This window comes from Perca fluviatilis, chromosome 21 (genome assembly GCF_010015445.1).
Source record: "Perca fluviatilis chromosome 21, GENO_Pfluv_1.0, whole genome shotgun sequence".
Taxonomy (NCBI): Eukaryota; Metazoa; Chordata; class Actinopteri; order Perciformes; family Percidae; genus Perca; species Perca fluviatilis.
The window spans coordinates 8,715,578-8,727,782 of record NC_053132.1 but is presented as its reverse complement, the minus strand read 5'-3'; the positions used below and the strand labels follow the sequence as shown (position 1 = coordinate 8,727,782).

The 12,205-nt window shown below is 41.0% G+C and overlaps 1 protein-coding gene across 1 annotated transcript in view; it reads left to right on the top strand.

The window, feature by feature from the left end:
• The first annotated feature begins 433 nt into the window (after positions 1-433).
• The window catches only part of LOC120550934 (heparan sulfate glucosamine 3-O-sulfotransferase 3A1-like), a 33,203-nt gene continuing 21,431 nt past the window's right edge, over positions 434-12,205 (top strand). The window contains exon 1 of the mRNA XM_039787936.1: positions 434-1,317. Within this exon, the coding sequence (XP_039643870.1) occupies positions 752-1,317 (566 nt within the window). The 5' untranslated portion in view covers positions 434-751. The remainder of the gene's footprint in view (positions 1,318-12,205) is intronic.

Genomic DNA, 12,205 nt, shown 5'->3' with positions numbered 1-12,205 from the left:
GTGTGTGTGTGGTTTTTAGAACGCCTTAGAATGTATGAGTTTTAGCATCCAGGAGTATATCTGTATGCTTTTACTTTAGGCTATATGTTCACTCTTGTGCACAAGTCTAGATTTATAAAAAGAGATGTTGATCTCAAATACACCAATTGAATAAAGGTTTGAATAAATAAAATAAATCCATTCAAATGTGTATATTTTTCTGCATTTTGCAAGTTTGCAAATGTGTCTGTGTCTCTTTGTTCATTATTGTGGGTATATTTAGTGTGTCTATGCAGCATTTTTTTCCCTCTTCACAACTTAATTTTGTAGAAAAATTCCCTCTAATTTGCCTGAAATGTTCTGTGCACCCGTGTCTCCGCCCACCTGGAATGTCATTGGCTCCTGTCTGCTTCTCTCTTCATCTCATGCGATAAAAATAAATAAAAGATCGTGGTGGCATCCTACGCAGAGCAAGGAAAGAAGAGAGTTTGTTACCTGAGTGCATACATCGTTTTAGCCTACGCTGTCTTGGAAGCACCTTATTGTGGCTGTTCTCGGTCATTTTGGGCGTCGTCTTTCTCACCTGTGTGCAGCAGGTATCATTTGTCTTTTTTGTTTCTTTTCTTCTTCTTTTTTGGAGGAGACAGAGGTGTTATCTACAGCAGCACACTGTGGATGAAGACTCACTCCTCGGTTTTTTTCATGGAAAGAAGACTCTATAATGGGTGCCTAGCATGGCTGTGGCTCCTGAACCGACGACCCAGGGACCGGTATGGCTTTTAGCCGCATCAGTAAACTGGACCCCCCGTCCCGAGGCATCTTCAGGAAAGCGGCGGTCATGCTGTGCTCCCTCCTCACCTCTCTCTTCCTTCTGCACTGCCTCGCCGACCGCAGCAGCACCACCTCGCCCTCACCGGTCAAAGCGTCCTCCAGCCGGGCTACGGGGCTCTTCGAGGACTTAAGGTCGCTGAGGACTAAAAGACTTGCGTACGAATGGACCGCCGGGTCGGAGCTGATGGGCTACGGGGCCGCCAGGCGCTCCTCGCGGGTCCTCTCGGATGAGCGCGCGAGGCAGATTTTGGAGCTGCCCGAGGAGTCTTTCATCTTGCCGCCTCCGGATATAGTTGCTTCCAGGAAAGTGTCGCCGAGGTTCGCAGGTAAACTCAGTCCGCTCGGGGAGGGGAGAAAGAAGCTGCCCCAGGCTCTCATCATCGGGGTGAAGAAAGGAGGGACCCGGGCTTTGCTGGAGTTTCTCCGGGTTCATCCAGACATCAGAGCCGTGGGCGCGGAGCCGCACTTCTTCGACCGCAACTATGAGAACGGACTGGAGTGGTACAGGTGAATATTTAATAAACTAGATTATGTTTGGAGAAAAAAAAACTGAAAATGTGAACACCTTTTAGACCGACATAAGTATTTAGCATACATTAATATTCTATCAAACTGAGGTAAGTTACTGTGGAAATATTATAATAGCCTATAATAAACGTCCCTCTTATAATCTAGGCTTAAATTCTGTAGACTATATTGTTATTAGTCATTAAATTGCCACGATGATAGATTGTGTTTATCCAACTTTTTTATTTTAGCCTACTACTACATCACTGATAAAGTTTAGTCTACACAACCAAGAAATCTTTATTTAACATCTCAACTTTTGTAAAAGTGGCCTAGTTGCTGCTGGGTGAAGCACTGGACAGCCTGTTGATTTATTATGCTACATTAGGCCTGCTTTCATTAGATGTTATCGGGCTGCTCATTTTGTTGCACATTTTAGGGTTGACTGCCTTTAAGTTGTTTTGGTCAGGACTATAGTGGAATCACGGTTTGTAGCTTGATTAGGCTGGGAAATTAGACGAGGATAAATCTTAAGTATTTAACATTTTAACGAGCTGCAATTTACATTTTCTCTGTTGTAACATTATTGCCTTATATAACTTCATAAAAACGACATCTGCTTGTGAAACTTCAAACTAGTGTCTGCTCTTCAAACTTCAAACAAGTTTTCTCTCAATACTTTAACTTAATTTATTATTAACACTTAATGCAAAGTATTTGTTCAGTAAACAGACATTTTCAATCTGAACATACTTATTTCAGACATTTTTACAAGATGTAGTGCATTTTCTTTAACCCATTTGTTCAATTAAACTCTGTAATGTCCAACTGTAATGTCTAAACTTAAGACCTCAGTTATATTTGTTACAATTCATAATTCAATTATGCATTATTGTAGGCTATGTACATTGGTCTGCTGCAAATCTTAAACACTTTTGCAAGTTACAGAAAGGCTCAGTGGAGCTTCCCTAAATAGTAAAACAGGATTTTCTTTTCTAAAAAAGTTGGACTTAATGCTTAGATGTGCCGACTATATATTAAGAAGTGCAAAACCCTCAACAAGTTCAAATGTAATCTTTAAATGCAGATAAATTACAACCTCATACATCACAAAGTAAATTGTATTGAAATCATAACTTGACTACGTCAAACGTTTTTTTTTTTTTTTTTACAAACTTTGAAGATGAAAAGAACAAGTTTACTGTCTTGTCGATCCTCTGTTCCGAAGAGCCAGTTTCCGTCTTGAGTTTGCTTTTATAGCATCAGTTTCAGTCACAAAAGTGAAACTTTAGAGAAACTGTGATCCCACATAAACACACAATTTACTCTCCTTCAGTGTCTCCGTCTCCGTATGAGGGAGTGTATGCTGCGTTTTCCTCGCTCAAGTCGAATTTGTGATTGATTTCATCTGTCACTGCGAGCGTGTGTGAGTGAGTGTTGTGTGTTCACATTTCCACAGGCCTGTGGGGAATAATGGCTCTCCCTCTCAGTGGTTCTCTGTCTAATGGGGCATTGCCGACATTGCAGCTCTGTTATTAAGAAGGATTAGGGCCATAATGAAAGGTTACCTGAGTGTCTCAGGAGGTATAATTCACCTTTTGATTGAGTTAACACCACACACAGCACCCTCTAAAAGCCTGCAGACAAAACTTTTTACTCTCCCTCACTGACAACTCCCTCCAGTCCCTTCTCGCTTGCCCCCTCTCCTCCCCCAAACACACTGGCTCTCTCCCATCTCCCACTCACACACCTCCCTCTTTGTGCCTCTCTGAGAGTGAACATTCTCTTTTCGCCATCACTCTTTCACACCCTTCTGTTTACCTATTCATCCATTGTGGGGTTTTATATCCATGAGGGTCCCATCTATCCCGAGGAGTTGCCAAGATTCTCTGGAATTTGGACCGTGCCTCCAAGGACAGACCTTAGTGCCGGTTCCCCTTAATGCCGTCCATTTAAAACAGAAGGACCCTTGAATTAAAAAGAGGAATAAATAACTGTTACAACAGCATGGCCCGCTCTGCAGGAGTTCATCTTGTCAGCTCTCCCCGACAACGTCTGAGAGTCTTCCTGTTCATAGCTTTTGTGTTTTTGTGGAAGCTTTTGATTGAGTCGCATTCATTTGAGGTTGTTGGCTTGAGGTCATAAAGAGGTGTTTTTGCGCACATCAAAAGTGCTTTGTCGAAACCAGGAAATCAGGATGATTGCATCGCTGAACTTACCAGGCCCCTCGTCAAAAAAATCGGCACAATCTCTGTGCCCCGGAGACACAGTAACTGTACCGATGGTTTTAAGATTTCACGGCTGCACGACAGTTTGAAAATCCTCTGACGGGACAATTTTAAAATGTCGTGGTTGAAGAACAAACTCCCAAATACTAAGAAGCAGCCTCCAGTACATGTTGAATACTCAAAAATACCGCCCTTTAAAATGAAAGAATAAAAAACAATCTGTTGGTGCAAAACAAGCCCAGATCTTCTGTGACTAATCACTGTGTCCAATTTGCTTGAATTATGCGATTCCTTTCATTAGCAGCAGTGAATACTTAAAACCAACGGCTTCCGTCTCAGGAGACTCTTTGTTTATTGTCAAGGCCGATATGTGTCCTCAGCATGAATCACTCGTCTCTGTCCCTATGGGACTGTGAATTATACAACAAGTAGATACAAGGCAATCTGATTGGTCAACTAGACATTGAGAACGTGCTCAAATCATCGTGATATCAGACCATGCTCGTCACTAAAAATATTACTCCGACATTTCAATGTCAACATTCCAGAGTTGAATCAAAAACTGTTCTTGAAACATTTGTATTCATGAAAATAAATCACGAACCACGCTGGAACACACAGAAGCTCTCACACTTATTTGTATAAAGTGATTCATCGAATTATATGAGGTATTCTTATTATACAGTGATCATCAGCTTTGCCGGTGAGTTCGTGACACGGTTCTATGTTAAAAATAGCCTACATGTAAAGTTCACGAACATAGCTAACGATCTATTGATGGAAAAAAGAAAAAAGAATTCACAGAAATCTTAGTTACAATACGATTGAGCTAGCAAAGCGGCTTTGTGTTTGTATGTGCGGTAGTTATTCAATTTGGGAAATCCCATGATCTCTACAAAGCTAAAGTTGACTTGGCTCAAGTTAGCTAGCTAGCTAAACAAGCTAGCTAAACAAGGACCCGTGAATCTGTCAATGGAACATTTAATTGTTTTGCAGCGAATATTTTAGTCACATCACGATTGAGCTAGCAAAGCAGTTTTGTTTTATGCAGTTAAAAAAAAAAATCATTTTTCGCAAAAAAAAATTTAATGTTCCATTGACAGTATATAGGCTGACTAAACAGGGACTAGAAATCCTCTCCTATCATTTCTTTCATTCTTTTAGTCTTTTTATTTTTTGTGAACAAATTCCCCTACAATATGAATACAGTTTGATTTTTTTTGGGGTAATGTATGTATAAGCTTTAGTGATGCTTCAGTGAGGCTTATGGACCTCGACGCAAGCGCATCACTGTCGTGCCAATAATGATGTTGTAATGATGTAATATTGCCTAACTGTAACACCTCCAAGCTCTTAATGTGACGTGGCAACATCTCCAGCCTTTCCCTTTTTTCCAATATGGGAATTTCCATCAACTGTACTAAAAAGTCAGTCGCACACCCAAAACTATGATGCAAAAGTCTGTGATTTATTGAGGATAAAAAAAAAAAAAAAAAATCCCGTTTTGACAGCACAGCTGTCAGAGCATGAAACATTGGTAGCTTTAAACTTTTAACTTCACTTGTATGTGTCCTAAGACTCCAAGTAGTAAAATTCTGTCTCACCATCTGCATTTATTCAAATCTTGGTAAGGACTTTATATATTTATTTTTTTACACTTTTTTTTGGGTGTTGTACTTTTTAACTAAAAACATAATTTTAGCTCCCTGAATAAAATGTCATTCTCGCGATCCAGTAAATTCAGGCCTTTTGTTAAAAAGGAAACCGACACCCGGCCCAATCACCCCCGTCAGTCAGTGTTACATTTCACTGCACATTTCTCAGCGGTGTATCTGTATAATCACATACAACCTGTTAGGCTTTTGTTGTGGAAATGGACACTCGGAGTGAACAAGGAGGTCAAGCACAAACACTGTGAACTAAAGCAGAGGTCCATGCTACAGAGTTTTTTTTTTTTTCACCCCCCCCCCTACCCCCCCCAATTTGTCGCAAACCGGTTGGATTAGCCTTCACCAGATCCTTTAATGGGTTAATTATCCTTCATAAAAACTTGTGTGACCCGTTAAACACAAGGGCAATGTGCCACCACCTCCGTCACACACATAGTTACCTAGATCCAAACAAACACAACCATATTCAGCGAAGGAATACACATTCTTTCTTCTTTTATTCACGTATACAGACACATACAACAAGGCCTTAAACAGACCACAACTTTAAAAAAAAAAAAAAAAATCCAGGAAATCAAAAGGTATAGGCAGCTTTGCGTATATCAGCAAATCTTTTGTGTAAAGTTGATCAGAGTAAGTGTATCCACTTCAGCTTCTCCGCAAATGCTTCCCCTCATGTATGCAGCATCTAAAACCATGAGAAAGCAAACGAAAAGAGTATGCTCAGCTAAAAAAGCAGAAAATCACATTAAATTAGGGGTTTCCCTCTTCATGAAACTGGCCTTATTTGAAAGGGTGTTCTGTAATGGTAATAAAACAAAATGGCTCTTGATCATAAAAGCAGTAACCCAGTGGGGATTTGTGCTAGAAAGCAGCGATGTCGGTCAGATCGGTATTTCTGTATCGTACAGCGGTCTGTGTGGCACGACAGCTCGACACAACAAATCAAAGATTTTTTTTTTCTGTTACTGAAATACAAATAAAGATCCAGATGTAAATATGTGGAATAATAAAATGTGCCCCGTCTGTGTTTAAATTCCATGAATGCCAGTTTTTTTCTTCATTAGTGATTTGTTGACACAACTCCATTAAGAAAATACCCACACACACACACACACACACACACAAAAACGTAAAGCAAATAAAGACACATTTGTCAAGTGCTGACGGTGAAAAGCTGTTGAATTCCCAGCATTTGAAATGAGGTCGTCTTCCAAGTTTCTCATAGGTTGGCTGTGTTTAGAGTGTGTGTCAATTAATTGGGTGGCAGAGTTTTTACCCTGGCCTTGTTCGCTGCTGCCTGACATTTCACTTGTCATTCTGAGTGTGGAGAGGTTTGGAGGACCGGTGGAAAGCATGACACAACACCAAATGGGAGAGACTAGATGTTAATAGTAAGGGAATTACCGAATAGCTCTTCACTTGAGTCTTATAGGACAGTAAGGTTGTTTTAGCAGTCACTGTAAAGCAGCGTATATGACTCCAATCTCTAAGTTCCTATAATTTAACCAATTCACAATCACAACGCAGAAAACTATACAACACACAAAACAAGTTGTAACATCCATGCGTACATTGTTTATTGTGTGGCTGCACCAGGTTGTCATGACAAAACCACACACCAGCTGGAACAAGAGGCCAGATTTAACTGTGTGTATGTGTATGTGTGTATCTAATGTGTCCATATTTATGTGAGCATGCAAACTGTAAGAACCTCCAATGTGCTTTTGGCGCTCGCTGCTGCCCCTGGATGGAACCCAGCCTGGAATACAGGAATGACATGTTCCTCAGAGTTTTAAATACAGCGATAGAGGTCAAAATAGTTTGGTCTTCACCACCCGCTCCCTTTGCACCACACTGTGTATACTAACTCTAAAATACCTCACTTGCCCGTCTGGATGTATAAAACCATATCAGCCAAAAATATGAGGAACATTGTTTTTTTTTTTGTTTTTTTTTGCTGGTGTTATGTGTCTGTGTGTGCAAACCCTTAAAATGTTTCTCCGTGGACTCTTTAGTGAGGCTTTGCAAGGAGCCATTTGTTTAAGCTTTTTTTGCCAAGACACAGTCAAGATTTTTAAAACAAACTTAACCCATTTACCGTAATTGATCCCCTGATTAATTGAGCCTGTTTTGACACCATATTGGAAAAATACTAAGCAGAAAAGACATATCCTTAATGGTCCTGAGAAATGGCTTTGGATTGTAATTTTCTAATGTAGTTAGACATGCTTCGTCACGAAACAGGATGTGGGAGCTAATTTCGGAAGGGAGAGGTTTTATATACTACCCAGTATATAAAACCTGCAGGTCTACCTTCAAGTTTTAAATAAAGTCCTTTCCAAAATAAACCATCTTTGGCTGGGTAGCCCCAAAATCTACGTACTCATTAAATGAGTACTTGGCTAAAAAATATGTTAATGTTTTACAGAGAGAAAGGGTGGAATTTCAATATAAAAGTGGAAGAAAATGCATTTTTTGCACATAATGATAATGAAATATACGATATTAAAAAAAGCATTTTAACAGAGCGTTTTTATAGAATTAGGTATTGAGTGGCTCTGTTTTTCAATAGATCTGCTAACATAGGGGCAGGTTTGTGGTTGGCAGGTGGAGTAGAGAGGACCGGCACGGGTGGGTGGAGGGGTCATGGTTGGGGTTGTAGAGGGCACACACAGCGGACGTAACTCGATCACCAGAGACCTCCTGAGCATGAGCTCTGAGCTGCCTTTGGATTGTGAAAGTGATTATCGGGGAGTATAATTGTAAAACTGGGCCGCTCACCTCCTGCTGAAGGCATGCAACCCACCCATGACTGTAGTCCTCACTCCTTGCCAACTCCTTGACCTCCGCCACCCCCACCGACATCTTTGCATGCCCTTAGCAGCTGACCCTAGGAGGCCCCATGCAGGGGAGGCAGATAGAAGCAAGGGGACGATCCAAAGTAGTGCCTGTCAGCAGCTGCCCTCTGGCATCCTGGGAATCTTCCCCCCCGATGGGTGAGTGAGGACAGGCAGCAGGTGCAGGGTGCTCTGCAGACACCACCTGGATCTCCACCAGACGCTCACACCTGATGCGCTCACCTGACACACCCAAAATAAGAGCTGTTTGTTGACTTCTTGAAACCCGGCAAGATGAAGGAAGCTAACTGGTTACTTTCATGCACATACTTCAGGAACTCCAGGAGCTTTGATGAAAGGGAGTGTGATTGATCACGGTCAGGGGGGTCACGCAGAGGGCTGCCACAGAATGTGCCACCCTCAGAGTTCACAATGCCAGCATATGGTACTGCAACATTAAGATCGGGTTACATTGTTTTTAGGATTGTGTTGTTTGTTCACTTTTGGGTTTCTGTGTACACTAGTCAGCAACCTGTTTGACCCCGTCGTATCTCAGGCCCATTCAGCTTAGCAGCTGTTGGCCTTTTTATGAGGTATTAGCCCGTACATTATGAAGCATTTATTCTGAGATTCATATTTCAAAAGGAGTACCTCAGGTCAACTTTTTATTGTCCTTGGCTGTACAAAGATACATTGCTGTGTACGATAGCCGTTATCATTTCTATCGTCTTATTGTTTCTGAAATGGAGGCGTTTGACCTTTTCAAGACATTAGCTTTAGGACTGCAGCATGGTGTTCTATTTTCTTGTGATATAGCCTACCTGAAGCCCTTTACTAGTTTAGTGGTTTTCAAGCAATGCCCATGAATGTCAGAGATGTTTATTTTCCTCAAACTCCATGGAAACCTGCCAGGTAATGTTTTCTAACATCACAGCCGTTCTGCCCTCAGGCACTTTACAAGCAGTACGGCTGTAATGAAAAAAGAAAGAATCATGTTTGCAATTTTCTTCCTGTACTGTATTTCTGTTCCTCTATGTTTGAGTTTTTTCTTCTTGGCAGCCCAAGGTTGATGGAAGTTAAGTGTTATCCTTTCACAAACAAAGAGAGACTGTAACCCTATCATTTGGCACTGGAGAGTCAAGGGGCTTTAGACTAGACTGTTTCAGCTCTCTCTCTTCGTAGAAGCGAACTAAACAAACCGCAAAACAACCTCCAGAATTCATGCATATCAAGACTTTCAGAGGAATTGCCAGAGTGCTTTAGGATTTCAGAAACATGCAGCCAAACCCATGTTATTTGGGCAGAGAAGGGCTTGGTAAATGATGCATGGATGGAGCATGTACGTGTTACAGCCCACAGTGGTGCGGATTGGCAGGGTAAACCAACGCCTCAACATGATGGATCTCTCTCTCTCCCATCTCACAGGCAACAGCTTTATCACAGGACAGGGAACTCTCTGTATTTTCCACCAGAGAGAAACAGACAGAGACAGACAGAAACAGAGGGAGAACCAGGGCTACGGAAAGCCTGGGAACCAATAAAAAGAAGGAAGCCCTCTCCTCTTGGGTCCTCCATTTTCCGTTCCAACTGTAATGTTTTCTTTAAAATACTTTTGCCACATATTCTTTCTTTTTTTGGCACACATCTCCGTCCTGTATTTCAATTCCATGTAAAATAAAAAAAAAACAACCATTTAAGTATTTACTACCCAAGGAAGTTAGAGGTTCATCTTTCCAGCCCTTTACTTCTGTTCACTCAGCAGGAAAGTCTCTCACTCTTTTCAAGGGTCTTTTTTAGGCTTACTGGCCAAACACTGTTTCCCTCTCTGTCTCTGCGCTTAAAGGCATGGACTCTGTCTGACACACTTGCCATGTGTGATATCTGCAGCTGCTTGTGTGGTGATAGGATGGCACCAAACGTCCTTTTTCTTTTTGTTCCATCGGGGCATGGCCAGTGCCAGTCGCCTTGGCAGAGTCCGCCATACAGACATGGGCAGAGGCTATGCCAGACAGCACCTTAGGCACAACCTCTATGTGACTGCCCAACCTCTGTCTCCATGCAAACACAGAATTATGCTGTAGCTAAGCTTGAGGCACAAGTGTGTGTGTGTGTGTGTGTGTGTGTGTGTGTGTGTGTGTGTGTGTGGGGGGGGGGCTCTTGGAGTCCATCTGAAATGAGGGATTGGCTTCTTTATTTTTTTTTTTGGCACGGCCCACAAAGAGACCAACACATTATTTCCTTCAAATGTTATTTTCTAGCTTTCAGCACTTCTACATCAAGTGTTTTCTGTATATTCCTGCTAGATGACGAACAAAGAGTCACATGGTAGTGACAAGGGAAATAAAACATGCTGAAGATTAGGGTTTGGCAGCACTATAGACCATGACCAGAAATCCTGCACAATTTTTTAAAATATCTAATAATGGAGGTGGTGAATGGAGAGAGAATGACAGAGTGGCATTTAATCTGCCTTGAGAGCTATTTTTATTCAAAAAGAAGCCCCGCGGATCCATTGCATGTGCGGTTTTTGAAAAGCTACCTGGATCCTCAAGTAGAAATACAGCTGTCCAAACAAACGCTTTACATACAGTCTATTGTATTTTAAATTTGAAAGGTCGCATTGCACAAAAGAGCCATTCACAGTACTCTATATAGCAGGATTTTCTCTTTACAAATGATCAATTGAGATGTATCACAAATATTCAATGAACTCATACAGAGTGCAGGTCTATTTCTCAAAAGTCAAACAACAGTCGTTACAATCCCAGCTGCTCTATTTTTTATTGAACATTTTATTCATTTGGAGAAAAGATGGCAGAGAGCTTTTTTTTTTTTTTTTTTTTTTTTGAGTTTGCCACCCCAGACCCGTTTATTGATAGATGGAGTGCAACAGCATAGCCTGCGTCTTTTTACATAAAGATGGAAGAGGGTGATAAAGGGTCTGTGTAGCGCACAGGCCGTGATTGATATGCCCACAGAGGATTGCAGGGAAGCCACCCAGTAATTCAATTAATCTTAACCTGAACACTAGTAATTGCTACTGTAACTAGGTCTGACTGTACATTAGACAGGAAGAAGATTGCTGTCAGAGGAACATGTCCAGCTAATAGAAGCAGGAAGGAACATCCTCAGTGCTCTGGAGTTGCACAAAAGGGCTTCTTTTTTCCCCACTATTATGTTAAATATGAGGATTTGCATGTTAATGAGAAGAGCAGGAGAACAGATTTCCTCAGTTATGGACCAGTAACCGAGAAGGGGGAGATGAATCATGGCAGGGAAATTACGGATGCAAAATCTTGTTGAAGCTTTTCACTGCCGTTAAGAAGACACATTTTTCACAAAAGAAAGTTATGAAGTCATCTGTGAAGAAAATGTCAAATTGTACAGTTGTATGAATACGCGTACTCCCGTTCTTGCCAAAAAATAAGATGAGAAGATCCATACCACTCTCATTATCTGTCTGTTAAATTTGAGCAGCTGGTAAGGTTAGCTTAGCATAAAGACTGGAAACCTTGAATCAGAAATCAGAAACAATTTTATATCCACGTAGGTTTGCACATACAAGGAATTTGTCCTGGTGTTTTGGTGCAAAAGTCAAAAAACATAGGCTAATATAAAATAGAAAAAAGTGGAAGGCCTGGGAAGAGGTGTACAGTACAAAATAGAAGTGTAAATACAATTGTAAAAACTACAATTTGTGGTTTTTACTGAGGATTATGTGCTTGACTATTTGGTCAAGTTATTAGTTTTTGTATGAATTAAAGTAACAAGATGTAACATAAATCAGTGAGCATTAGAAGTCCTGGTAGGCAGATTTTGTTACCTTTGGACAGAGCAGGCTGTCTCCAGTCTTCATGCTAAGCTAAGATAACATATTTAATGTACAGACATTAGAGTGGTACCGATCTTCTCATCGAACTCTTAGTAAGAAAGCAAATAAGCGTAGAACTATTCCAAATTCTCATCTTCACATTGTGCCTCTCTGCGCTGCTTTGCATCAAACAAACACCGGTGTAGTCTTTATTGGCTTCAATGATCGTACCAGGTCATTATTTTTCTGTTCTTTTGTGTCTAGCACCTATTGAACTCTATAACAAATTATTTTTGGATTGTCAGAAATCCTTTTGAACACACCCTGAGATATTGATCC